The 27,817-nt window shown below is 41.7% G+C and overlaps 1 protein-coding gene across 2 annotated transcripts in view; it reads right to left on the bottom strand.

Moving 5' to 3' along the window:
- PDE4B (phosphodiesterase 4B) overlaps positions 1-27,817 on the bottom strand; it is a 189,944-nt gene that overhangs the window by 53,423 nt on the left and 108,704 nt on the right. For both annotated transcript variants that reach the window (XM_035121992.3, XM_088673932.1), the window contains exon 2: positions 3,316-3,510. In XM_035121992.3, the coding sequence (XP_034977883.1) occupies positions 3,316-3,510 (195 nt within the window). The remainder of the gene's footprint in view (positions 1-3,315; positions 3,511-27,817) is intronic.

A 27,817-nucleotide genomic window follows, 5' to 3' on the forward strand; every position in this document is an offset into this window, starting at 1 on the left:
GCAGATACCTTTTTGGTTGGTTGCAGACCACGTTTAGGCTGTAAATCATATTTTGACACCATCTGCACACATCACAAAGCCAAACCTGTTGAGAACTGGTCAGCCAATCTGTGGGTTCCTGGAGAGAAGATGGTGGTTACTTTGGTCCTCTTCTGATCCTGCTGCTACCCAGGGATAAACTATGGCTGGACTAAGCTTTACATCTGAGGCCTATCTTTATCTTGCTGCAGAGAAAGCACAAACTGTAGCCAAGTTCTGTTCTATGACTTACTACTCATGGTTTATCTGGCTTCAGATGCAATGCTAAGCCAAACCATGGCTTTATTCACAGGAGGACCAGAGGAAGAGCAAAGAAGCAGTGATATTCTGTATGGGAACCTGAATTTTGTTCTTTTGCATTAAGCTTAGATTTGCATGTTTTGGCTTAGTGGTACATGCAAACAGTGCCAGATGAGCATGTATATGGTAAGGGGAATGTAACTTGAATGGTTAATGTGCATAATAGCTAGCCATTGTGCATATTCACCAGGCCTCATGGAGAATGTGCACGGAATCCTTATGAGGAGGGAACTGTGCAGATTTCCCAGCCAAAATACATAATACCCAATGGGCATTGGGGGGATGGGCATATAGTACATTGCATAATCTCCAACAGGCTTTACGGTATGTACATTCCTTCCATGTATTTTATATGTTCTTTGGACACATGCACATTATCAAATCAGTATGTGCAGTCTCCAAGAAACAAATGCTCTTCTTTATTTTTTGTTCGGAAGCCTGCAATCTGTACTCCCCAATGTAATGTTACGTGGTCCACAAGATACCCACACACTGATTGCCCAAGAATTAGGAATGGGTGGCTTGAAAGCTTATTAATTAATTGATTGATTGCATTTTTTATCCCACCTTTCCTCTAAAGGAGCCCTTTTTCCTGCAAGCCAGCACCCCTTTTAACCACTCTCAGCTGTTTCCTAGACAGCTGAGTAGCACCTTCCATCCTCCTTCCAGTGTGTAGGGTGGCGGCATGTAAGATCAGATGTACTTTACACTTTATCTCCCAGCTTTCTTTTACCTGCTGGGTAACCCTTCTTCAGGTGGTTACATCTTCTCTCCCCTGTGATTCCTATTAAGATTGGCCCCAGCTACTATTTTAAAAAAACACCATTAGCTTAATAGCAGCACCGAAGGAGGGGAATGTCCACCAGAAATGTGGGAAGGGGAGAGAAGAAGTAAAAGTTCCCTTTCTTGTTGGGGATTATGCATAATAGCTCAAGACCGTACAAAATTCATCCAAGATTTGCACATTCTCCAGGGCCTGTTGAAGATTGTGTATACTGAACTGAAAATGTGTGCAAATTCCTCTTCATGGAAGGAATAAATGTACGTTCTCCATGAGGCCTGATGAATTTGCACAATGGCCAGTTTTTAATGCACATTAACCTAACCACTCAACTTACATTCCTATTAACATATATACAGTAAATCTGTAAATCAGGGATTATGTTTTGGAAATCGCACCTAAAGCCCAATCACATATAGCCAAAGGACGCTGGGGTGCAAAGACATTGGGTTCTTTTTTTCTAGGGTCTGATCCCATTTTTTAAATAATTGCCAAATACATAAAGCTGAATGCACGCAAGTTAAATGCAAATACATTGTGGGCTTACTGTAATACCATTGCTTATATCTATATATTTATGCCAACCTCAACTTATTTATAAGCTGGAAAGATGCTATGAAAGGATTATCTGCTTATGATAACATATATTCAGTAAGAAACTCTTTACCACCTATACTATACCTCTGTTTTCTACATCCATACAAGGCTGCTTCTAATGTTCTCCATCATAGTGTATATTCATAAGAAGAAAATAATCCAAGAGGGAGCTACCACTTGGTTCTTGCAATTCACAGCAATAAGAGCCAGGAAATTCAAAGTTAGGGCTGTATACTCCCTCTCAGCTGGAAAAAGAGCAAAGCCACCTGAGTAAAGGTCAACTTTAAATATTCTGGCTTTTGTTGACTTGTTTCATTGGTTTTAAAGCTATTTGCAGGGATTTGCAGTGGATTTTCAGCATGATAGATACAATGCATGGTAGAAAGGGCATTAAAATCTTTGGGTTTTTCATTAAATATATGTTCTCATTTATAATCAACCATATACACACTAAATCTTTTACTAATTTTTCAAAAACTTTATCCTTTTGACTTAGAAATGGCATACAGTCATACCTCGGTTTAAGTACGCTTCGGTTTGAGTACTTTCAGTTTAAGTACTCTGTGGACCTGTCTGGAACGGATTAATCCACTTTCCATTACTTTCAATGGGAAAGTTCGCTTCAGGTTAAGTACGCTTCAGGTTAAGTACGGACTTCCAGAACCAATTACACTCATACTTCAGGTTAAGTACACTTCAGGTTGAGTACTTAATGGACCCGTCTGGAACGGATTAATCCACTATCCATTACTTTCAATGGGAAAGTTCGCTTCAGGTTAAGTACGCTTCAGTTTAAGTACTCCGCGGACCGTCTGGAACGCATTAATCCACTTTCCATTACTTTCAATGGGAAAGTTCGCTTCAGCTTAAGTACGCTTCAAGTTAAGTACAGACTTCCGGAACCAATTGTGTACTTAAACCAAGATTCCACTGTATTACAACCTGTGCTGATGTGTTTATATTGCTCTGGATATTTTGTTTATATATACTGTACACAATTAGAGATTATAGTCTTTACTTTTTGTGCATTACTTGTATATTTACTTTTACTTGCATCTCAAAGTAAAAGTAAAATCTCAAAAAAATCTCACAAAAACATTTTTTCAACAGTCCCTATCATAACTAAGCATTATAAATAAATCACACTAAAGACATAATGCCCTACCATCAGCTTTATGCTTTTAAAGACTTAAAATGAAACTCTATACTCAGAAGTAAATGACACTGAATTCTTTGAGACTTACTCCCAAGCAAGTATGCATAAGATTGCAACCTTAAATGCATAAGGAAAGAGGATGGAAAAGGTAGAGGAGGAGAACCATTTGATAATACTAGAATAAGGAGGTAAGTTTTTGTTGAAAGCCAACTAAAGCCAAACTTATCTTCACCTATTCACCCCTAAATCTACAACACCGAGTAGTTTTAATAACATTGCTGCAGGACTGTACAACCACATATAGCTAATATAAGACATGCTCAATAAAAACTAGTAGTCAAGGGCAATCAGAATTTACTGCTTAACCTAGGCCATCAATTTGTTAATATGCATTGGTACAGCACATGGTCCTACTAGAGTATATTGTGATACGTGTACTTACTGTTCACTTGGTAGAGAGGAATTCCTGGACATGGTCTTTGGTGACAGGTCATAGTCACTATCTGATCTATAAAGAAATGACTCTCTGCGCTGGCTGTGCCCTGGGAAAGTGGTATGGAGCACAAGTCCTGAAGAAGAGCCAGCCTGAGGGTCCAGTGGGCTGCGACCTGGTGATGGGCCATTTTCCACATCAAAGCTGTGAATAAAGCAAGCATGGCTGTTACAGGATAGCAAATTCTTCACCTTAGATCATTACTTTATTTAATGTGTTCAAATACAAACAATATCATTCACTCCCCCATATTGCAACAGGGAAATGGAGATGCAGAAATGCAAAGCCATCGGAACAATATTTTCCATGGGCGGCTGCCGTTGTACTTCTCTTTGTCATTTTACTACCATTTAGTTTTCATTTTGTTAACAGCATCTCTTGTTAAAATTGCCCCGCCATGTATTGCACACCATCCTCTGCCTTTCCCAAACGTTCCCTTCATGCATCATCTCCCTTAAAGCTCTCTGAGAAATCTATAGATCCATTATGTGAGCCTAAAGCCACCTTTGAATAACCTTTGAGAGCACTCACTGTGGTCACAGAGAAAAGCAAGTAAGATGTCAAAATGCAGAACATGCAAGATTTGCAGTAAAATAGCAATTCTGTAAATTTATTTCCCAGATGAGATAAACAACAACAACAAAGCCCAAATCAACCAACAGCAACAAAGCCAAAATCAACCAAACAAAGATGATTTCAGATTTGTCTGTAAGAATTGGTTATTCCTAGCACCAGGCATTCAGTGGTAGAGCAGTACCTTGGTTGTCAAAGTTAATCCATTCTGGGAGTCAGTTCAACTCCCAGAACCATTCAAAAACCAAGGCATGGCTTCCGATTGGCTGCAGGAACTTCCTGCACTCAATCGGAAGCTGTGGAAGCCACATCGGATGTTCGGCTTCCGAAAAACGTTCGCAAACCAGAACACTCACTTCTGGGTTTGCAGCATTTGGGAGCGGATTTGTTTGGGAGTCAAGCCATTTGAGAATCAAGGTACCACTGTACAATGCTTCCTTATACAGCAGTTCTTCCAGAACAGTAGGCATAAACACATCATGTGGCAGTAAGCTGTTTGTGGCCTATGTCATACTTTGAATTTATACTGTGGAACTCTTGCGATGTCTTTTTCATAGGCCGTGAAACTTATTTTGGCTCATTACTTAATAGGGGAGATAAACAGCTTGAACTATAGTAACTTAGTTGACTATATAACTTAGTTGATTCATTAGTGTGTGGGGGTGGGGAGTTAATAATTTTTGTTTTCAAAACACTGTGTCTAACATTGCTGTTCTGAAGTCCCTATTTTGGAACTGATAAGGATTGCATCCTCCTATTTTCTTCTCAATATCAAGATACTCCTACCCTAATTACTGCTGAACAGATAAAAGTCATGCAGTATGAGATGCAATTAGTGCCTTAAGCTGTTTACATGTTCTGTGTCTTGTGATGGCTAAAAGCAAGCAAGCTGAACACGAGAAAGTTGGAAAACATCTAATTTTCTTTGCTTAGTCATGTAGTTGGTTGTTTGCCATGGGCACCTTTGCAAACCAGAGAAACTGCTGTGGGTACCATGTGTTGCAGAACTCTCCCCTCCCCAGCTGTAACCCCCTGAAATTGCCTTTGCACCATGATTAATCTTGAGAAGAGTGTTCTTTCAGCTAAAGAAGGCTTCTTTCATGCCTAACTTCAATGGGGAGATGTCAGCACTAAAGAACACCTCTGTAGGAACAGATGCACTTACAGGTGCTATATTAGTGGATGGTGATATTGAATGGGGAAAGTATTCTCCTGTACCATACAGTTTCCTGGCTAGTACCTTCTTTTTCTGCATGGTTTTTAGATTATACAGTTCCAGGTAAAGAACTCAGAAAGTAGTGGTAAAGCCCTTTAGCAATCTATGAAAGTACAGGTAGAATGAACACCTTAACACCATAAAACTTGTCAATAACTGGGGATGGAGCAACAGCAGCCACCAGCGGAGGGTGGTCAATAAGGTCAAATAGGGCACTGCTCCACCAACTTCAGCCAGCCCCCCTGCTTTCTTTCTTACAACTTAAGTCTAGCAGAATGGCTTTAATTAATTCTGGCTCTATCTACTTTTAGTTGCTCCCTGCCTTCCACCTTCCACAGCACTGGTAACCATGGAAAACTTCAAAAACTGCCACTTTTGTCACAATTGCTGCTTTCAGCATGCATTTAAGAAGCAAGTAGACTTGCTTACATGGCACATGTTACACAAGGCACGCCTGGCAAATCCACACCGTGATCAACTCCCGCCCGGAAACCAATACCCCCACTGTGGAAGGACGTGTGGATCCAGAATTGGAAGACAATCTCACTCGGCTATGAGTGATCGCCAAAGAAGAACTGCCTGTATGTGTTCAGCCAGATTCTCTTTGAGACTGGATGACCAGAACTGTGCTCCGTGTTCCAGATGCAGTTGCACCATGTATTCATCTGAGATTATGCTTGCTGTTGAGAGAGAGGAAATGACAAATGTTCCTACTATGCAAATCAATGTACACAGAATTTCTGGTGACTGTAATTCATTCTGTCTCCCCAGTAGTTGAATATGATTGGCAGAAAATGCTAGCAGCACATGCAAATACTATGCTTTGAAAAATATCTCCTTCTCAAACAAAATATTTATCCCTGAATTAATTCCATAGGATTACACTGCCATTGTAAAAATAATAAATCTGATATTAATCAGCATGGCATCTGAAAACTTAGTACTAACCTTTTTTTAAAGTAACGTCTGAATTAAAACCAAACCCGAAAGTTCAAAATGCTGATCACTCAGTTTTTAATGATTCGACTCCCTGATAACAAGTCACATTATTTTCAGATGTATATTAAGAAGCTGTAAGGTATGATGTATGTCCACATTATGTGCTTTTCCTGCCCCAGACTGAACTGTTTGCTTCCTTTTGCTTTCCCTTTATAACATCAAATCACACTGCAGCTTTGATAGTGTGAAATGTTGACTAATGCCAAACAATCACTCATGTTTAATTACTACAATTCTAATGTTTTTAAAACCCTCAGCTATGTTTCATATCAATCCCCAGGAATTCCACTGCTAACCTGACAGACCAACAACAAGCATCTGGGTCTAATTTGCTTAAGGAGCGTGTGGGATGAGATCTGAAACTCCGATGTGAGCCCAGCAGAGAATGTTTTCACAGCTGCAAAATCTTTGAACCCAGAAGAACTCCTAACTCATCCACTAAGACTTTCTCTTTATTATCTCTTAAGCGAAAGGGTGGGAGACGAGTTTACTGTACTGTACTGGGGTATTAAACATGCGTGGACAAACTCAAAATTGGTCTAAAAATCTCCTGGCAAACGACACTGCACTGCCAACATCACTTTCTGAAAGCTCGTGAGTTTTTTTTTTTGTGAACCGCCCTGATATCTTATGATACAAGTCTAATAAATAAGTCTAATAAATAATAAAATAAAATAAAATAATGAGTTAGTATAGCCGCTATAGTTTCCTAATAAACTCTGCAGAACTTCTAGCTACAGCTATCTCATTTGCTTTACATTTACTCTGAAGTTGATAAGTTTTTTCAGTCCCATCTATTTTGCCTTTCACGGAAGTGGCTTTCCACACTGCAGGAACATTTTCAGGCCTCCTCCCCATTCAGCAATACATGAGAAACTTTCCTCCCACAAGTTCTCTGGCACATGCAGAGAACCTCAGGGAGGGGGATCAATGTTGACTGCCAATTAGTGCTGGTAGTATGCCAAGCAAAGCTTTGTGGAGCTCTGTGTGTGTGTCTTTTTTAGATAGCTAGAGATATATAAACAGTTTAGCAGGACTGCACTAGTGCTCTTGTGACTCAGAACAAAGAACTTGTATATCCATAACTGGATCTTCTCACATAATTTTATTTTCCAAAAAGCAGCTGTGGGAGGCCTGATTTGGATTGGGGCTGAAAAATAGAGCAGTGGGGAACCTAATTTTTTCTCCTCGTTTCAATTCTATGCTGCAATACATTCCCCCTTCCAAGCTGCCATTAACTGCAGACAGACAAAACAAAGACCGGCACCCTCTGTGACACAAATTCTAGCTTCCAAATATTGTGATTTTTAGACGTTCAGAATCAACATATACTAAGGAAAGAAAGCTAGTATACATGCCATTATCATGTATATTGTCAGCAAGATTGTGACTGTCTCTGGCTTAAACATGTACACACTATAATGATCAGGAACCATTCACCTGATTTGCACCAGATCAATAAGGTGCCATTTAGAAGCCCATGGCATGTAGGCAACACCTCTGTCATTTAAGAAATTCTTTTCATGGAACTCAGAATTCTAACTTAAATGTCTCCCAAGTTCTCTTAGAATTCATATCCCTAGCCTTTACAAGGTCAGCAATTTTTAAAATATTTTCATCTCATATATTTATTATCCCTATTTACAATAGCAAATACCATTAATGATCTACAAAAGATCTCATTTTGTAATCGTTTCATGTCAGGAAAGTTACTCCATTGCAATTTATGATATTATGAAAGTACCAGGACAATTTGGGAGAACTTCATAATGATATCTCTTTCCTTTGTGGGAAAATCAAGGTATCTTATAAGCTTCAGTAATAACTTATTTCATGTGTATTTGTCTTTGACCTGTTTATCAGAAACCTTAAAGAGAAACCAGCAGACCCTTTGTTTAATTTCCAAGCAAAGAGTGCTGGTTTCTCTTTAAGGTTTCCAGACTCAAAAGAGAGCAGGGCAATTAAAGGCACAGAAGTCCTGTCCTCTATTGAGTCTGGCAACCCTACTCAAAGTTAACCACTCAAAGATGAGATGATCACAAGCTCCGTGGATGCTTCTGCAGCCTCAGGCCTATCCCTCTCTGCTTCATGTCCTGAGTCTGCATGGCTTCCGGCATCTGGCTCTTCTCTCTCAATCAGGCCTGTTGTTTCTTCAGCATCCAACCATTCTGTCCCTCTTCATCCTCAGACCTGTCCTCAGGGTCCCACCACCACTTCCCTGGCTCTGAGCCTCTAGGGCTTCCCTAGGGAGTTTTCTGGCTAGAGCCTCCCACCATTCCTCAACATCCAGCCAGTCCCAGACATCAACTCATGCCACCATGGTTTAAACTCTAAATACTGTAGAGGTGTCAATAGTGAATACTATTAATGAGTCCCATACTGTATTATGAATCATAGCAAGCAGCTGCTATTCAGTGAGTGCCATATACTGGAATACTGCATCCCAGCTGTAGTTCTAGTCATTGCCATCATAATTACTCAAAAAATCCACCCCATCTGAAGGCAGAGGTGGGCAACTGGATGCAGTTGGTAATAATTTGTAGAACTGTCTAGAGAAAACATGTTTAGATAATGGAGAAAGAGATGTACTGATCAGACTAGATTGTGACTCTTGCCTTTGTTAATATTGCTGGCTAGGTAAAGGTAAAGGGACCCCTGACCATTAGGTCCAGTCATGACCGACTCTTGGGTTGCGCGCTCATCTCGCATTATTGGCCGAGGGAGCCAGCGTATAGCTTCCAGGTCATGTGGCCAGCATGACAAAGCCGCTTCTGGCAAACCAGAGCAGCACATGGAAACGCCGTTTACCTTCCCGCTGTAGCGGTTCCTGTTTATCTACTTGCATTTTGACGTGCTTTCGAACTGCTAGGTTGGCAGGAGCTGGGACCGAGCAACGGGAGCTCACCCCGTCACAGGGATTCGAACCGCTGACCTTCTGATCAGCAAGCCCTAGGCTCAGTGGTTTAACCACAGCGCCACCTGGGTCCCCAATATTGCTGGCTATCAGCTGCCTATATGCCACTAGCTCTTACCACCAACTTGTCAGATTTTCAGTTCATGATGCCCACTAGGAAATGCCATTTCCAACACATCATCATTTGATATTCGATCTCTTTATCACATTACCTTTAATTAATTTAGATTTATAATTAATGTAGATTATTCTATAAATCACACCAGTACCGCATTGTAACTGTTATGCCATAGTAACTTGCATTTTAGCCAGATTAGGAGGTTTAGTGGCAATCCTATCTTTAACCACCTTATTTAACTTGAAATATAAGAATACATTCTTAAAAGAAAATAAGATAATCTTTCTATAGTCTTTGGAGATCCATATTAATCTTCATCAGACAGAATGGAAAGATAGCTCAGATCTCAGGTACAAGAAATTACTACTGCAGAATACTATTTATGAACACCATTCAAACAGTCCAAAGACTGCTTACAATGATAAACGTACATACATACTATTCCATATATATAAATGTTTCTATTATGTTTTTGATATATTTTTAGATATGCTGTAAGCCGCTCAGAGTGGCTGGGGAATGGAGGTGGTGTCTGACTGGGACCTTGCCATTTTCCCAAATAGAACCCTTCCCCATAGTTGCTATTTGCCCCATATTGTACCTGATGCTTTGCCATGTTGAGTAAAAACAAAAACAAAAAAAGGCGGCTTTGGGGTTTTTTTTTAATGAGGGAAGTGACTTAATCAGCAAAATGGCACAGTGAAAATAGTTCCCTCTCCCCTTGCTCTGCACCTTAGTTTGCTAAACTTCTGGGAACTGATGGGGAGGGGATCTAGTTGCATAATGTGTAATGGAACTATTCAGAAAGCTAGCACATTTATTTGAGGCACTGCTAGCGGAATAAGGAGTCAAAAAAATCCAAGAAGAACAAATTGCATTCCTTATTGCTAAAGCAGAAGTTATAAAATCAGCAAAAACATGATAAAAAATAAAGGAAAGTTTCCCTCCCCACCTCCTACTGTCTTCTAATGTATTCTCCTAATGTATTCTTCTAGATGTTAACCGAAGGCAGGGCAGTAGGTGGCTCTGTAGCATTACTTGTCAGCACCAAGTATTCTAAGAAGGGGGGAGGCATGCAAGCAAAATATTACAGATCTGCGTTACTGTATTAATTGACTGAAATATGCATTTTAGGAAATACCAAAGCACGACACACTGCACAAGATAAAGATACACATTGATTTGCTCCAATATTAAGTGCAAAAGAACTCGGATGTATGATTCTGTGAAAAATGCTGTGGATTAAACACACCCACCCACCCCGAAACCACATTTTCTAGACTGTTACATAAGACCTAGACATTATTTTTTGCCTCAGCTAAAAGTGCAGAGGTTTAACTATAGAGATGCTAGAAGAAAACTTCAAGCGTTATTTTCCCAAGAGAAGATCAATTCGATATTAATTGAAAGGGAGTGGAGAGAGGCAGACTAAGTTTGTCGTTAGTGAAGGCTGCTTCCGCCTTCCATAAACCACCCTCCTTGCCCTAAGAGCTGACAGGACTTTCTAGTCTTTTGAGTATGGGTAGAAAAGTTGGGGTGGGGACGTATTGCTTGTGACTACTTACCGGTATTACTGTCAGCAGCTTTAGAAAGCACAAACCTGTGGAAAATATGGTATATACCGTACTTTCCCATGTATAAGACGAGGTTTTTTTACTCTAAAATTATGTTCAAAAATGTGCCTCATCTTATACATGGAAAGTGAATGGGGTGGACGGGTGATTGGCTGCAGCTGCGAGCAGGAGCTTGTCAGTGACAATTGTTGGCTGCTAGAAGGGCTGCTTTGGATTGGTTGCTGCTTCTCTAATTGGGTTGGTGATTGGTTCTGCAGCAAACACTGCTGTGGATTGGCTGCCGCTGCTGCGATTGGCCGCTGCTGTTCTGGGACGCGTGTGATTGCCAGCGGACAGCTTTTCTCAGTCGGGTAAGAGATCTTTTGCTGGGGAAGGGTCTGTTTGCGATTGGCTATCGCTGTGGCAAGTGGGCGATTGTTAGCATCAATGCTGCGTGTGAGCGATTTTTGGCAATTTCTCCCTCTAAAGCTGTAAAACTCAGGTCAATCCCCCCCAAAAAGCTCAACAACTCTGAGCCATCTCCCCTGTCCCATTTTCTTAAATTTGAGTCCTCAAAAGTGGGGAGGTTTTATACAAGGGGGCGTCTTATAGACGCAAAAGTATGGTAAATAAAATATGGCTATATTCATAAAACCTTGAGTTACAATACGCCCCACCATGAACAAGCTGTGCAATTCAAGAGCTTGGACACTTGCTTACAACTTACCAGTAGGAAGTAAGTAGCTCTGACCGTTTCCTCTAAGGAAGACTGCTGAGCAGGTATAAATTATGATTGCCAGGCTCTTCACACATACTTTTTGGTCACAAACATTTTGATCCAGCAAGGAGGTCAGATAACTAGGAACTGAGGTCGTTTGACCAAATATCAGTTCAGAAATGCAAATATTGAAATGTAGTTGTAATTATTTTCATTAGGACCCATGGAAGGGATGGGGGGGAAGTCAGGAGATTCAGAGTAATCTCAATATTTGGATTTCGAATTGTTGTTTGCTGTATGTATATATATGTTTGTGTATGTATATACATACATACATACATACACACACACATACATACATACATGAATCAAATAAAAAAGATATTAAAAAAGAAAGAAAAAGAAAGAAAGAAAGAAAGAAAGAAAGAAAGAAAGAAAGAAATGCAAATATGTTTCCATCCCCATCCCCTAAGCCTTAGCGGCATTAGTTGAAAAAGCCATCTTCAGTTCAATAAATATCATTGCAGTTGGCCTCTTTTCTAAATCCCAAATCTGAGATAGCCATAAGATTTAAAACCTCAGGTTTCATTTAAAATTAAAGTGAATCACGGCACAAGGCCTCAGGGAAGCAGAAATGGTTGAAAATAGGTCCCAGGCTCTGCAAATTAGTTTCACAGATGAAGGGGGAAATTATCAGAATAATATGCTAGTCAACAGCCTGGTTTTCTCTGGATCTCAAGGGATTATCAAATGGGTGTTAAAACAATATGCTACTGTCCTGCCTCATGGCCTAGTTCTACATTATCTCAGAAACATTCAGAAATGTATCCTGTGCAGCTACTCTGCTTTGTAGGCATACTCCTCCTTCAGTCACTGGCTGTGGCGCAACTAGTATGACATGACTCCATGCCTTTCAAATTTCCTAGTTTATTGAGCCAATACGGAGCCCAAGCAGGCAACATATCAACAGCAATGACCCTGCCATTTGGCAGAATGAGACAGCTGCCTAGGTCCAGTGATGCTGGAGAATGTGGCACGGAGGGATCTTGAGAAGTCATCCAACCCAACCACAACCATGTAACAATACTATAAAGTCAACCATGATCAAGATAAACTGATGGTCAAGTTGTATCAAGCCCAAGAACTTGATTCAGTAGTATTCTGAATGCCCTAAGGCAAACACCCTGTTTGGATGTTGTCTTTATTGGATAAGCCAAAGCACACGCAGAGATGTTAGAAAGTGTCCAAGGTGACAAACTCAAGAAAGGAAGAAATTCTTGTTGCTGCTGATACATTTTACACAACACAACCTGAAGTGGATTTAAAACACACACCTACACAACACAACCTGAAATGGATTTAAAACACACACTTACATCTATATTTAACTTCCCCTCCTGCAAACACCTGTTATGGGGGAGAGATAAACATAATCACAGGACAAAAAGGACCCATTTAGTCCTCTAAAGAGGTCTCCTGGGCTTCAATATTTCGCACATGAACGGAATGCTCATGCAAAACTATATACAAGGCTCCCTTGTAGCTATATTCTGCAAGGCTAAAAGTGCTGGGCAAGCTGTCCTTCAGGGAAAGTTGCCTGGCATTGGCAATCTTTTAAAGGCACAAGCCCAGATACACAATCCTTTGATTTTCATATTCCACAATCCATCCAGATATTAGGTAAAAAGGTAAAGGTAAAGGACCCCTGGACGGTTAAGTCCAGTCAAAAGAAACTATGGGGTTGCAGTGCTCATCTCGCTTTCAGGCCGAAGGAACTGGCATTTATCCACAAACAGCTTTCCGGGTCATGTGGCCAGCATGACTAAACCTCTTCTGGCACAACGGAACACCATGACGGAAACCAGAATGCATGAAAACGCCATTTACCTTCCTGCCGCAGCGGTACCTATTTATCTACTTGCACTGCCATGCTTTTGAACTGCTAATTTGGCAGGAGCTGGGACAGAGCAATGGGATCTCACCCTGTTGTGGGGAATCAAACCATCAACCTTCCACTTGGCAAGCAGACCACAGCGCCACCCGTGTTCCTATATTATCCAGTTATTAGACACCTCTAACAGAGGAAGCAAGATGCATCCTTCCTAGACAGTACTAGATAGGTAGATAGGTACTAGATAGGTACTAGACAGTTGCAGCCAGTTGCTCACACAGGTGAACTATGCCACATATTGTAATATACTTTACAAACAACCCCCATGGATCATCAACCATTCTAACATGTATCAAAATACCAGCTTCTCATTGAATATAAAATTGGTCAAATACTGAGGACTGTGCATCTGTACATTTTTACATGTATGCATAAAGGTATTCACACATGTGCTCCACAGAGCAATTTTCAGTCCTGAAAGACCTTTCTGAAAAGTGCTTTAGCACTTAAGGCTGGATGATGTCCAAAACACCAATCAATCATGAGACTAAGAGAATTATCTGTCTACCAGCCCCAGGGAAAGTCTGGTAAAGAGCAAGATCAAAAAAGCAAGAGAAATCTAGTGGGCATTGCCTTTATGCAACACCATGAAGGTTACATGCGACATACTCTATTAATCAGCCACATCAACCAAAAAGACTATTTGAGCAAGGTAAACAAAACAAAAATGGCCAATATTAGAGAGTCGCTGACTATTTACACAGCTGAAGAGAAAGGATGGCCAGCTCAGGTTGGACATGAAATATGTTCAAATTTCACACATGATTATAGTAAGGCCGCATTCTGCAAATTTATTGAAAAAAACATACTATTCCACAAGACAATGTTTTATTTTTCAGATGCTGTCATCTAAATACAGGTAACTCAGGTATTTCACAGTAACCTGATTCTTCTGGAGCTTTTTTTCTCTATTTGCTTCACTTTATTTACTTCTGTTCTCTGAATATGGTTTACTGAGTGATCAGAATTACACAGATTCATGTGCAAGGAACCGATGTGTGTATGTTATATGTCATTTGATGTTTACACATTCCCTCCTATTCCTCCAGCAATGCCTAGTCTCATTCACATTTCATGCAAAGCCATGGTTTGTTTAAGCTGTGTGATATTCAAACAAACCATGGCCTGTTTACTGAAGGCTTGGCTTGCTTTCTCTCTACTTCCTCTTCACTGCCTGCCAATATCCTAAGTAATTTTGCAGTGCCCTGACCTGGCATCACCAGACCCCTCTCCACTGGCTGCCTGTATGAAAGAGTTGAGATCTCCATCAAACTGTTTGGCTGATCGCAGCCGCAGTAGCCGCAGCAGCGCCATACCAGCACCCCCTGCCTTCCCCCCTCAAAGGAACACCTGGCATTTTCTCAAGTCAAGAAGCTCTTTAACCTTTTCCTTGTACTGCTCTGCTCAGAAAGTTGCTTTTTGCTGTTTTGTAACTCCCCACCCACTTTTGGATAGAGCGAATTCCTGGAAAAATATCTGAGTCTTTGGGGTGGGGTGGGGTAACCCAGCACAGGGCACAATTTTGCAATTCATCAACTTTCCTGGCATAAACCTGCCTCAAAAGAATGCCCTCACCATAGGATATCCCAACCTGGAAAGAAGTCCCCTATCAGTAATCACCAACATTCTTGAAGCTACCAAACATTTCCTTTTTAGCTCTCAATAGAGAAACACCCCAAACCCACAGGGACCTGGTTTGAACAGAGACATAGGATTCTTATCTCATTATACATGATAAAGCGATCTTCAGCCATCTCAACCCTTGCTTTTTCATGCAGTCGTTTTCAGTCATCAACAGCTATCAGTCAGTCAATCACCCACTTCCACCACCCTTCTGAGTGATACCTCCCCTCCCCACCCCACCCCCTCCCCACCCCTTCTCCACATAAGCGCCTGGGGACTCCTATTTCAGTGTATCTGAAGAAGTGTGCATGCACACGAAAGCTCATACCAAAATAAAGACTTAGTTGGTCTATAAGGTGCCACTGAAGGAATTTTTTTATTTTACCACAGGAAACGAGTCTACCTGTACGCCATGATAATAATCAGTAAGCACTTTTAGAAGCTCAACTAGAAGCCAAAAACCCTTTCCTCTGTCCACCTTGACTGTTCCCTTTCTGCCAATGAAGACACTTGTTTTGATGAAGGATCAAACTTTTTTCATCACGAAATTAGGAAAGCAAGCACCAAATCCTGTGACTGAATGCAAAACAGGGGTAGTGTGGGAGTGGGCGCATGCTTGAACAAGGTGGCGTGAGCAAAGGCCTGTGGCACAAGTCAGTAGTGACTTGAACTTTGGGGAAAGTGTGGGTTAGTGGTTCCAAATGAATTCGGATATGTCAGGCATGGGAAAGTTCAAGTTGCAGCTGCAAGGAAGGAGAGTGTGCTCCCAGTTCTTTCTTAGGAACTTCAATTTGGAGGTTTCTCTGTTTGGCACTTTTTTCTGTTGCTTCGCTTTATAAGTTTAAACTGAGAGGTGATGATTAGTCAAAAGCCAACCAGTGAAGTTTCATGGCTGAATGAAGATTTGAATCTGGGCCTAGTGTCAGTGTTGCCCCCAACCTGCAGAAGATGACCATGGGGACAGAAATGCAAAATTTGTGTGTATGGATCCCAGCCTGTACGTAGGCCCAATATGCAAGACCATTCAACATTTTTAGGGCTTACTAAATTAAGTGGGGAAGCTTTAAGATATAATTTCCCACACTTTTTGGAGCATGGGAGAATTTAGGAGAGCCTTAATTCTTCTCTTAACCCATTTTTTTTCAAAAATTGTACAATCAATGTTAGATATTGTAAACATTAATTAAATATATATTCAAAAGATAGGGCAAAACAGCATTGACACAGCTATTCATTCTCTTAAGAGCACCTTTGAGCTTGTAAGTACCTGGAGACAGAAATCACAAGGATATTAAACTGTGTAAAATATCTGCAAGTTTAATTCATTTTTTTTGACAAATTTATGCTGGCAAGCAGATTAGCATTTCACACAGTTCACCCTGTGTCCTTACGTTCACCCTATTATGTGAGCATGCAGAAAGCCATTGCTCTGAAATCTTACTACGGAGTTCCACATGTTGTGAAGCAACACTATTTTAATACAACTTACTAACTGAAAAGTGGAGTAGAATTGGACATGGGTGAGTTGATGAGGGAGGGGGGGAACTATACTGCCATGCCCTAGGCTCCTTAGATCATCTTCAGAGATATTCATAGCCGCTTATTGTCTTCCTGTCAGGCCAGTGGGTTCTTTGGTAAAGCTGATCTTGTATAATAAATTGTGCCAGCTTCAGCTTGGACATACTATCCAGCTTTGAAGGATAAAGTGAATTGCAGGGGGGAAGAAACTCCTCTTCGACTCTATCTAAAAGGATCTGTGCCAATCTATTCTCCATAAAGATTCAGAACCCAAGCTGCAATTGTTAGTAGTGGAGCATCCCAGCATTGCTATTTGCCCAGGAGAAATGTCCAAATCTGACTAAAACATTGTCAACAAACTGGATTTACCAATAGCTACTCCCTTTATCAAAGCTCCAGGCTGTTCTGACTAGGCTTTTAACTTGCTCTCAACACAGCTCAAAATAGAGCTTAACCTTTGTGAGACACCTCCTCTTCTTGATAGAACATCATCCACAGAGCAATGCACAATATGTAATTAGAAAAACCAAAGTTCTGTCACATTTGAGCATTATTTATAACACAGGTTTTCTGTTACTTACTTGAGAACATTATATTTATAGCTGTATGTTCCAAGCTATATTAATTCATATTCTTCTTTCTGAATGTGTTTGCAATATTTTCTATGCTTTCAGCTATTTTAAAAACATTTACTTTAAGGACAGATTGTTATTTAAGTTACGTACACCATACATTTAAACCCCCACTACTCCCCACAAAGAATCCTGTGAACTGTAGCTTACAGAGCCACTATTCCCGGCACCCTTAACACACTACAGTTCACAGGATCCTTTGGTAGGGGGAAGTAATGTATGTATGTAAAGTAAATGTATGGTTCGTAAGTTAGCAAAAACTTTACTTTGGATCAGGTATTTATAGGACCAGCATCTTTCCTCACGGGAATCTGCCTGCTAGTATACTTTACGCTGCTTCTGTTGCCCTTTTGGGCAGAAAAGCAGTCTATACATCTAATTATAAACCAATAAGCAAACACACATTGAGGCTATTGACTTCTGTTCTAGATCAACCCAACTTTACTGTTTATATGAGAACACAGTACTGCAATAGGCAGGAACCACACACCCACTGCTAGGCACTTCAGTCTCACTCAAGTAGGCTGCAAGATTGCAGCAAAAGATTGCTCAACTGAGATAACAACAGTGATGGAGTGAGCAATAAAAGAAACAGCCACTTCCTTCCCAGGAAAAATGTACTGTCTAAATACACCAAAATCCAGTTAATCTTTCATAAATTTATGACAAGCATATAAAGGCATAGCCTTTTGCGCACAAAACTATTTCACACACTCATAAAAGTTGCTCTCCTAATAATTTTTTTATTCATTTTCTGCATTATACGTAACAAAAGGGTGCTTTTTTAAATATAAATAATGAAGTGCGAAAGGCTAGAGTGGAGCACTCTAGGTAGCTCCAAATAATACTTCAAAATGACAACTCCAAGAAAGGATAACTGCATGCCATTATCTGCTGGTGGTGCATTGTGATAGAGAAGCATTAGCTCCAACCAGCTGAGTGCTACTTTGTGTAACTACAGCATGCGCCAGACTGGCCTTTCAAAAACGTCTCCCCTTGGGAATTATATATATATATTAAAAACAAGAATTCAAAGTTACCGGCTGAAGTTCAACCTTTCGGGGAAGAAAGCAACATGGACTAGACAGGCTGTGCGTTTGTAGAGCTTAATCACGTTTAACTTCTATGGAGAGTTTAGGGGCTACTGCACTTAACCACAGAAGACAAATATGGGCCTCAGGTCTCTCTACTGCAGCAAAATCTGGGCTTTGGAGCATGTTATATTCTGAATATGGCATGCCAAGGCAGAAAGGCTTAGATAGGGACCCAAAGATGGGGTGTAAACATAAGGAACAAAATCTGCCTATGTATCTAGAGTGTTGGGTCTTTACTACAGCAGTTCCCACGGCTTCTCTGTGCAGTGTTGAAAAAATGCAGCTGTGAAACCAGGAAATAAATTGCATGCCACTCCACATATAAATATTATTCCCTTATTTGGATATTGATCATACTTCTTACTATACAGATTATTATTATGATGGCTCAGTTCAGATGCAACATTCAGCTGTGGTTAAGCAGGAACAAGCACTCCCTTCCCTCTCATCCCCTGATGTTTGGTGCCAGGCCTGGTGTCAGCACCTGGCATGGCCAGGCGAATTCTGGAGGAGCACATGAGCCCAGAGAGCTCACTGCAGCTGATGCTGGCTTCCTTTTAATGAAAGAAAAACGCAAACATAATTATAGCCTGGCACTACGACTAGAAGTACTAACATGCACTATGTTGGGGGGAGAGCCCACAGACACCGGACGCAATGAGGGTGGCAGCAGTGGCTTCAGCTGCTTTGGTCAATGCTTCTCTTCACAGATTCAGGCTGAAGTAGTGCCAAGCAAGCTGGAGCCGTGTAGCTTTCAGCTGGAGCTGTCCACTCTGCTGCCCACTGCTGTCTGTCACCTTCACTCCCTTGTAAGCATGTGTTAACATTAGGGAAGGAATGTAGGCAGCTGCTTTACATTAAGTCACACCATTTTAGTACCCAGCTCAATATTTTCTACCCAAATAGCAGTGGTTCTTCAGGGTTTCAGACAGGGGAAATTCCCAATGCTACCTGGAGAGGCTTGGAAGCCGATGCTCCACCTCTGAGCCACATGTATTTGGGTAACCCACCAGAAAGGGCACTTTGGCCAGGCCCCCCTCAAACCCGGTGCCAGCCTGTCTGGCCTGGCTGAGAGGAGAGCGGAAGTACATTATACACTATTAGGTTTCAACTAACTGGAGTTTGTCCTTCTCAGATCTAGTGACAAACTCTAGTTCACTAAAAAAAATACGAAGCAGGTGCTTCCGATCTCTTCCTTGCAGCCTTGTTGGAGGAGGAAAGGGAAGGAAGGACAGCATGAGCCCAAATATCAGGGTGCTCCCAGCGGCTCCCAGCTGGTTGCCCAGGAAAGTATAAAGACAAGGGAAAGTTTCTTACAGTCCTTTTTGATTTCAATCTTTAAAGAGAGAGACTATAGAACCCAGCCTCTTGGATAGTGGCGTTGGCCCAGTGAATCTCCACCCTTCATCTCTCCCACTTCCTCATTTGTCGTCCTCATCACCTCCTCTATGGGTGCTGCTAAGTGCCCTCTGTCTTTGAGCTCTTTGTTCTCCTACTTTTAAGGCTCACCGGGTTCTGGGAGATGGAGGGTCTGGAATGCTTTCAAATGGCAACGTGTCAGCCAGATGTTGCTCTGGATCTCCCATGATTTCCCAGCTTTCTCCCTCATCTGCCTCTGAGCTGCAACCTCCCTCATACACCTGTTGTAAATCTATACTGTCTTCCTCTTCCTCCTCCCTGGAAGGGTCAGGATGGAGAGGCGGTCTCCACCATTTCTCCTCTGCCCAGTCCCCGACACCAAAGCTCATTCACCTAATTCAGTGCCATGGTTTCACATTATGCCCAAACTGAATGTCAGGAGCACTGCCAGGTTTGAGGGGCAACCAGGTATGACACCCTAAGTGGGGTCTCCATACCATCATGGCCATTCTCACAAAAGAAGAAACCTTGTTTTCCCAAGGGGACTGTACAACTTGGTTTTTCTGAATGTTTAGTTTGGTTCCAAGGCAGCTAACTCCTGAAAGCTACTAAAAAAGGCCCTGGATGGTCACTGAGAGAGCAGGATGCTGAATGGGACAGGCCTTTGGTCTGACCCAGAAGGACTCTTATGTCCTCAGCTGTGGGGGGCGGGGGGCGGAATGCAATCAGTTCTGTAGCTCCAGTTAGGGAAGTTATTCTCCTGCTTTCTACCATGTGGAAGAAAGAAAGCAGAAAGGGTTATGCAACCTCTGACTTGCTTCAAAATCTGGTAGGGAGAAAAAGATATTAGGAGACCTGGAACTGAAAATGATATGTTTCTTTTATTAGTTTTCAGATAGGGAACTCACAATACTGTCTTCTTGCAATATACTGCAGGATTTTTTCCCCTGGGGGAGCTATTTCTCCAGTGAGTCTTAACCCAGGTAGTGGTTTATACACTCCAATGAAGGGAATTTAAATAGAGTACCGGTATCACATGCTGGAGAGTCTGCAGAAACGAGGAATGATGCATCAATATCAAGGAAGCCACATTATTACTTTTTTTAAAAAAACAGTAAGATTTAATCTTGCAGTTCTCCATTTAACTGTAATGACTTAATTTCTAGATATAACCATGCCCTAATAATATTTTCATAATTACAAACTAATAAATAAAAATCATTCAGAAGGAATAATAAAAATTTCTTGATGAGCTAACCACACAGTGCCTGTAAAAGAAGAGTAATAAATAGATTCTCTTATCATTACCTCTGCTGCAGTCGATGACTCAACACTGCTACTGGCATTATATCCCAGAATAGTCATGCTTCTTTTTGCACCAAATAAGAAATTAACTATGCTGGACTTTTCAGCAAACTCATTTTTTGTATGAATTGACAGGAAGGACCCTGTTTTAATAGACGGAGGGGCTATTTTTGTATGTTTCTATTAAGCACATAACATAGTTTAAAGGATTGAATTAAGTCACCCGTTAATTGTTTCAAAATTAGTATTTTTAAATTTAACTAGTTTCTTTACTGCATGTCTCAAAGCATCTTACAGAACAGAATACATATATGTTGCAATCTTTCCTCAAAGTGGAGCTGCTCCATCCCCTTCATCATTTTTGACTGCCCTTTTTGAATCTTTTCCAGATCTGCGATATCCCTTTTGAGGCAAGGCAATATAGATTTGTACAGTGGCATTATGACACTGAAAATAAAACTGCCAGTCTCCCTGTGATCACTGGCACGACATCCACCTTTTTCACTGATCAACATCTTCATTTGGCTATGCATTAACACCTCTATGCTCCTGCTCAGCCACTGCCAGTTCAGACATCAGGAGAACATTTGTGATCCCCCCCCCCATGTGCATCACTTTATACTTCCTTAAGCTGAATTGGATTTCCCATTTTACTGCCCATTCACTCAGTTTGGAGAGGCCTCTTGGGACCTCTTTGCAATCCACCCTTAATAATTTGACATCAAAAGCAAACCTAGCTACTTTACTGCTCATCCCTAATTATAGATCATTTATAAAAAATACTACAACTCTCCTTTCTGATACTTGTGTGGCTCCAGTTCCCATATCTCTCCAATGGCAGAACTATCCATTTTTTCCTACTCTGCTTCCTGTTTCTTAATCATTACTGATCTACAAGAGGACCTCACTTCTTATTCCATGATTGCTAAGCTTATGCAAGAGTCTTCAGCCAGTATGCTTCCTGATGCTCTCAGAAAACTCTATAAACAGTTGGTGAGATAGGATTTACCCTTGCAGATGCTTCCTTCTAACTCACTGATTCTCCCCCTTAAATTGTACCCAACTAAAATGTGCTACGAACATGAGTTTGACCAAACTGCGGGAAGCAGTGCAAGACAGGAGTGCCTGGCGTGCTATGGTCCATGGGGTCACGAAGAGTTGGACATGACTAAACAACAACAAAAAATGTGTAGTTCAAGCTTTAGTATTTTTTCTTCATGAGTATAGATTAATATTTTTAAAGCCAACATAGACCTAGCTATGTTTTATCATTTGAGGGCCATTTCCTATACAGTATTTGTGTTCTCTTGTCTATTATCTGAGAAAGCAGGCTCCACAGGGACTTGTCATACAACTGTCAAAAGAAATATTTTATCTAAAAATGTCTTACCTGGATATGTATTAATCTTTGTGTGTGTGTTTGTGTGGAAATGATTCTGTCACAGCACAGGGAATACATCGAGTCCAGAAACAGCTAGGTGACAGATACTGCCCAGAAATTTTTGTCAGACTAAAAATTTTCACCAACTTTTGTAGACATTAGCAGTAAATCTTCAGAAGGAACACCCAACTTCTCGAAAAATGCCATGTCTTATATTAAGGATTGGTGTTGGGAAAATCACATTTCCTGAGCTACACAATTCTATATTGGATGGAGAGGACGCTTTGAACACAGTTTTCTTTCCACAGCTCCATAAAGCATTTTACCACAGAGTTGGACTATAGCAGTAGCTTTCATTACATTTCTATATCATCATCACTTCTTAGCGGAGAAAAATTGCCTGCCAGCTCCATGGGAACAGATTTTCATATGAGGCACATCATCCACAGAAACAATATGCTTTTCAGTTTGGTAGGAAACCACTGAAGAAGATGGAGAACAAATGGACAATGCAACTTGAGTGCTGGACAGACTATTCAGCATGATGCATATATATATAATTATGTATGTATATTTCTACTAGAGTGTATGGAGCGTGAGGGGAGGGGTAGTACCTCTGGTGGGGGACACCTTGTGTTCCTTCTGGGACAGCTTGTCTACCTTTGGTCCCAATCCTGCACTCAGCTCCCACCTGTGGCTCCTAGAAGCTGTCCGCATGCAGCAGCACCCACATCCCAGCTTTGACTGGCCAGCTAAACCAGGTTAGGATAGCTGATGGGTCTCAAACCCTTGGTGAGTTAGGGACTTCCCCTGCATATTAAGACAGCCTCCAGTGGATTTTAGTGAACAAGACCAATAGTAGGTCCAATTGTTGGGTTGCCACATGTCCTCTTTTTCCAGGATACGCTCTCTTTTTCATGCATATGTAAAATGATAGTAGTCATAACAATCCATAGTTAAAAGTAAAGGTAAAGGGACCCCTGACCATTAGGTCCAGTCGTGACCGACTCTGGGGTTGCAGCACTCATCTCGTGTTATTGGCTGAGGGAGCCGGCATACAGCTTCCAGGTCATGTGGCCAGCATGACAAAGCCACTTCTGTTGAACCAGAGCAGCACACGGAAACGCCGTTAACCTTCCCGCTGTAGCGGTACCTATTTATCTACTTGCACTTTGATACCTTCCCACTGTACCTATTTATCTACTTGCACTTTGACATGCTTTTGAACTGCTAGGTTGGCAGGAGCTGGGACCGAGCAACGGGAGCTCAACCCATCACAGGGATTCAAACTGCTGACCTTCTGATCGGCAAGCCCTAGGCTCTGTGGTTTAACCCACAGCACCACCCACATCCCATAGTTAAAAGTAGAAGTCGGCAAATGTGTTCTCTTTTTTGCTCTTCAGAATATGGCAACCCTAAAGAACGCGGTTTCTGCATATGCTGTAAAGGGAAGTGAGGGGCAGGTGGGGCTCGTCAACCTGTGAAGTTGCCCATCTAGGAGGGGGGGAAAGAGCTCTGATCCTATCCCTCTTCTGCCTTGCGGCTAGACTCATTCATTAGAAAGGCTTTGGAAGTAAACCCCGATGAACAAGCTGTACCCACTGCCTTAAGGGACATTTTTGAGAGAAGATAAATCTAAGGAGTAAACTCTTCACAAATCCAGAGTGCAGCCCCCCTAAGATGGTTGGATGGTGCCTTGTACACCTCATTCCAGCAACTCTTGGTGCCAAACATATTGCCCTGCTTTACTTTGGACCACATCAGTGAGGTGGAGGGAGGATATTGTCGTCTGGACAGCCCAGGAACTCCATACATGCTGCCCAGACTTGCGCCCTGGAGAGGTCACTTCAGTGCTGCTAATACAATAGACAGCAGTTCCCAGTCTCTGCAGCCACAGCAGGCACTGTGATTCTAGAGCAGTTTGACTTCACCTCTGGAGGGGTACTCCATTGCCTACCAAGGCAGATTGATAGTACAAACAATATTTGTACTAATAAAGTACTAATAAAGTTTTAAAAAACCAAACATCTAGAAGCAAGCAATGCTAAAACTTAAACTGGGAAGAAGTATACACAGACATGATCAGATGGATCGATAGATAGATAGATGATCGATAGATAGTATTTATACCCTGCCTATCTGGCTGGGTTTCCCCAGCCACTCTGGGTGGCTCCCAACAGAATATTAAAACACAATGAAACATCAAACATTAAAAACTTCCCTAAACAGGGCTGCCTTCAGATAACTTCTAAAAGTCTGAGAGTTGTTTATTTCCTTGGCACCTGCTGAGAGAGCATTCCACAGGATGGGCGCCACTACCGAGAAGGCCCTCTGCCTGGGTCTTATTCCCCCATGTTTCTGCCTTGTCTCTCCCTGGCTCTTAGATACAGCATAGTCCCTCTACACTTCATACACAAACCACCATAGGACTTCCGGTCTGCCGCGCTGGCAAGAGGACGCAGAGACCTCGAGCTCCGAGGTCTCTGGCATCGTGGGGGGGGGGGGAATCCGCAGGGCACGCGGATTCCCCACAAAACCCCCGGGAAGAGTGTCCTGGGGGCTTAGAGCCCAGCGGAGCTCTAATCAGCGATTCCTCCGCTGCCCGGGAGACTCAGTAGAGTCAGCCGAGAGCCAGTGGAGTGGAATCGCAGGAGCCATTTTGGGCACCACCGTCACCTCCAAGAAGCGAAGCCCCGAGTCTTCTACCAGCAAGCGGCAGATCCTTCCCAAGAAACAAAAGATTTGGACAAAGTAAGTGAAATCTTTAATTCGAACTTTGGAAATCCAATTGGAACTCTAGGAAGAGATTCCAAAAAATCGGAAGTTGATCTCTTCCTACTGTGGATTTTAGAGGCGCGAAAATATCCCAAAGCCGAAAGGGAAATTGACTGCCTTATAACTCCAAAGAAAGAAGCCTTTTTTAACCCCTTCTTGGCCCTGGAGCTGGCACCCCACGAGGCTCAGCAAGGTTATTAAGGAATAAATTTGACAGCTGTCAAAAAGGGAAAGAAGGAGAAATTTTCGTTAAGGACGTTATTTGATATAAGAAGATGTAAAAGACTTTGAAAAATGGATAGCCAAGATGGAGGTTACCGTTTCTAAGGAAGGAAATTTCCAGTGTTTACTGTCTTCTAATCTTCACTCTGCTTGTGGTTAAGAAAGAATGTCAACACCCTATTCAGCAGCCTTCCGGCAGACTGTATTATACTACTTGGGAATTCTCGGAGAAATGAGAGATCTATTAAAGGGACAGGAACAATTTAGTTCACCGTTGACGAGTACAGTGAATTATGGTCAGGACCAAGATGACATTTCGGAAAAGGAAAGAGATCTCAAAAATCAAGAAGAGGATGATGCTCAACAAAAGGTGGAAAAAGAAGAAGATGAAGAGAAGAGTACCAACACTAGCAGTTCTTGGAACTTAAGTGAGAAAGCAATCCTTGTGGAGAAGCATCACCCCCAATGGATAATGATCTTTGAAAATGGGGAGACTGGAGAAAATGGAAAAGAGAGAAGTGAGATTGAGGGGTGGGAAAAGCAGAGGGAGGGGAGGACAGAGACTGGAATTTTGATCTGGGAAAGACTTGGTGTGGGATGAAAAAACTGGTAAATTGGTAATTAGGTTGGCTGAAAAACAGTTCTGAAATCTTGGCTGGATGAAGGAAATGCTGGACCAAATGGGGGAAGACTCGGGGGGGGGGGTGTTTAAGAGAATAATGTTAAGGTGTTTGGTTAGAGATATTAACAATATATAATAATTGACATTTCTTGTGGGGGGTGGAGGAAGGGCTGGGGGAAGAAATTTTAGATTTGTGGAGTAGCAATGCTATGTTTAGACAGGTAGTTGGGTGGATAGCCACCTATTTCCCTCCCTATCGACCTGAAGCCTCTGGTGGCGGGGGGGGGGGCTTTGGGAGGGGGAGGGAGGGGTGGAAGGAAACCCAATTACAAATTAGACCTCCCTTGGATGGTCACACCTCATGGGTGCCTCTTGTGGGGCCTGTGGGGAGGCGGCACGAAGAAGGAGGGAAATAATGTTGATTTTTAAGAATTAGAATGGGAATTAAGAATAAGAAACCCGCCATAACTATACTAAGAATTATGAAAATCAGGAAGAAGAGATCTGAGGAAGTCACAAATACAATGTTTAACAAAGTAAGAATTTGAAATTTATAATTGTTTGTTTGTCTATTATGCTGGAAGATATAAATGGTTGGGGGGTTCCCTATCCCAATCTCTCCTTATGTCTCGGGGCCTCCTGGTGGCAGGGGGGGCTCAGGAGCTGGGGAGAGGGGGGTGAGGACAAACCCACCTTCGACTCTCAACACCCGCAGGATCCACTTGTGGCAGATGGGGACTTGTGGGGGGAGGTGGGAGGTGGGCAGAAATGTTTTTCTTTATGTCTTGTCTTTTTGTGTTGTTATACAAAACTAATAAAAATTTATTTTAAAAAAACAAAACAAACCACCATAAACTCTGGCTGCTTTACTTGCCTTCTTCCTACTCAAGAGCAAATTTATGAATCTTTATAGTGGGCAATTGCAACCAATGGGAAATTGATGTTTTCCATAGACTAGTTACAACATAAAGTATATTTAGAAGGTCTGTATTTACAGATAAAAATGGACCTTATCATTCTAAAATACTGGTATGTGAAATTAAATCTAACACTTTTTACTCTATTGTTTTTCAACATTACTGCCTGTCACGAAGCAGCTTTGGAAAAGGGATATATTCCTGTTCTTTCTTCTCCCACCGCTAATAATCTATTTGGAGAGGAGCTGCCCACATGTTAATTCTCCATCCTCATTGCCTTTTTCAACACTTCCCAAATTAGCATCATCTATTGTATTAATTAACAGGCTGCTTCTCCTCATCGTTCACATCATTAATAAACAAGCTAAATTAAAGCAAACAGGAAAACTACTTTAATCAACCCACACATCTTCAGAATTTCAGTAGAACATCTGATATATTTCCATTTGTTTCTTCCTGGACAATTTTTATATGCACGCTAAGTAAAACTTGGAAGCAAAATTTTACCCAAACAAATTTTCCTCTCGATTGGAAAGCTACAGTCAGTGGAGAGCAATTATAGCAAATTTGCCAACAAAGAATTGTCTGAGGCTCAGACAATAACGATCTCACTCAGAGAAGCTGTGGAAGTTTTGAAGTGGTGCCGGGAGCCACTTTTGGAATATGAACCGCTGGAAGCCTTGCTCTAGACGAGGCAGAGGTACTATTAATTGAGAGTTGTTCCATTCCAGGAAATATTCGGCCCGTTGACAGGCCTGCACATCCTTTAAAAGTCAGGTTCCCAATTTAGGGTGCTCCAGTGGTGCTTGTCAATGTATCCAACTTGTACAAGTTTGTATATTAAGAGATATTTGGTAAAATGTTATGTGTCTTACAGAGGTAAGGAGAGGGAGGGAGGGAGGCGTTGTAGTTGGGGTGTGCCATGCTGATTGGCTGAGGGTGTGGCGTGCACGTGAGGGAA

This window comes from Zootoca vivipara, chromosome 7 (assembly GCF_965207765.1).
Source record: "Zootoca vivipara chromosome 7, rZooViv2.hap1.1, whole genome shotgun sequence".
In the NCBI taxonomy this organism is placed as follows: Eukaryota; Metazoa; Chordata; class Lepidosauria; order Squamata; family Lacertidae; genus Zootoca; species Zootoca vivipara.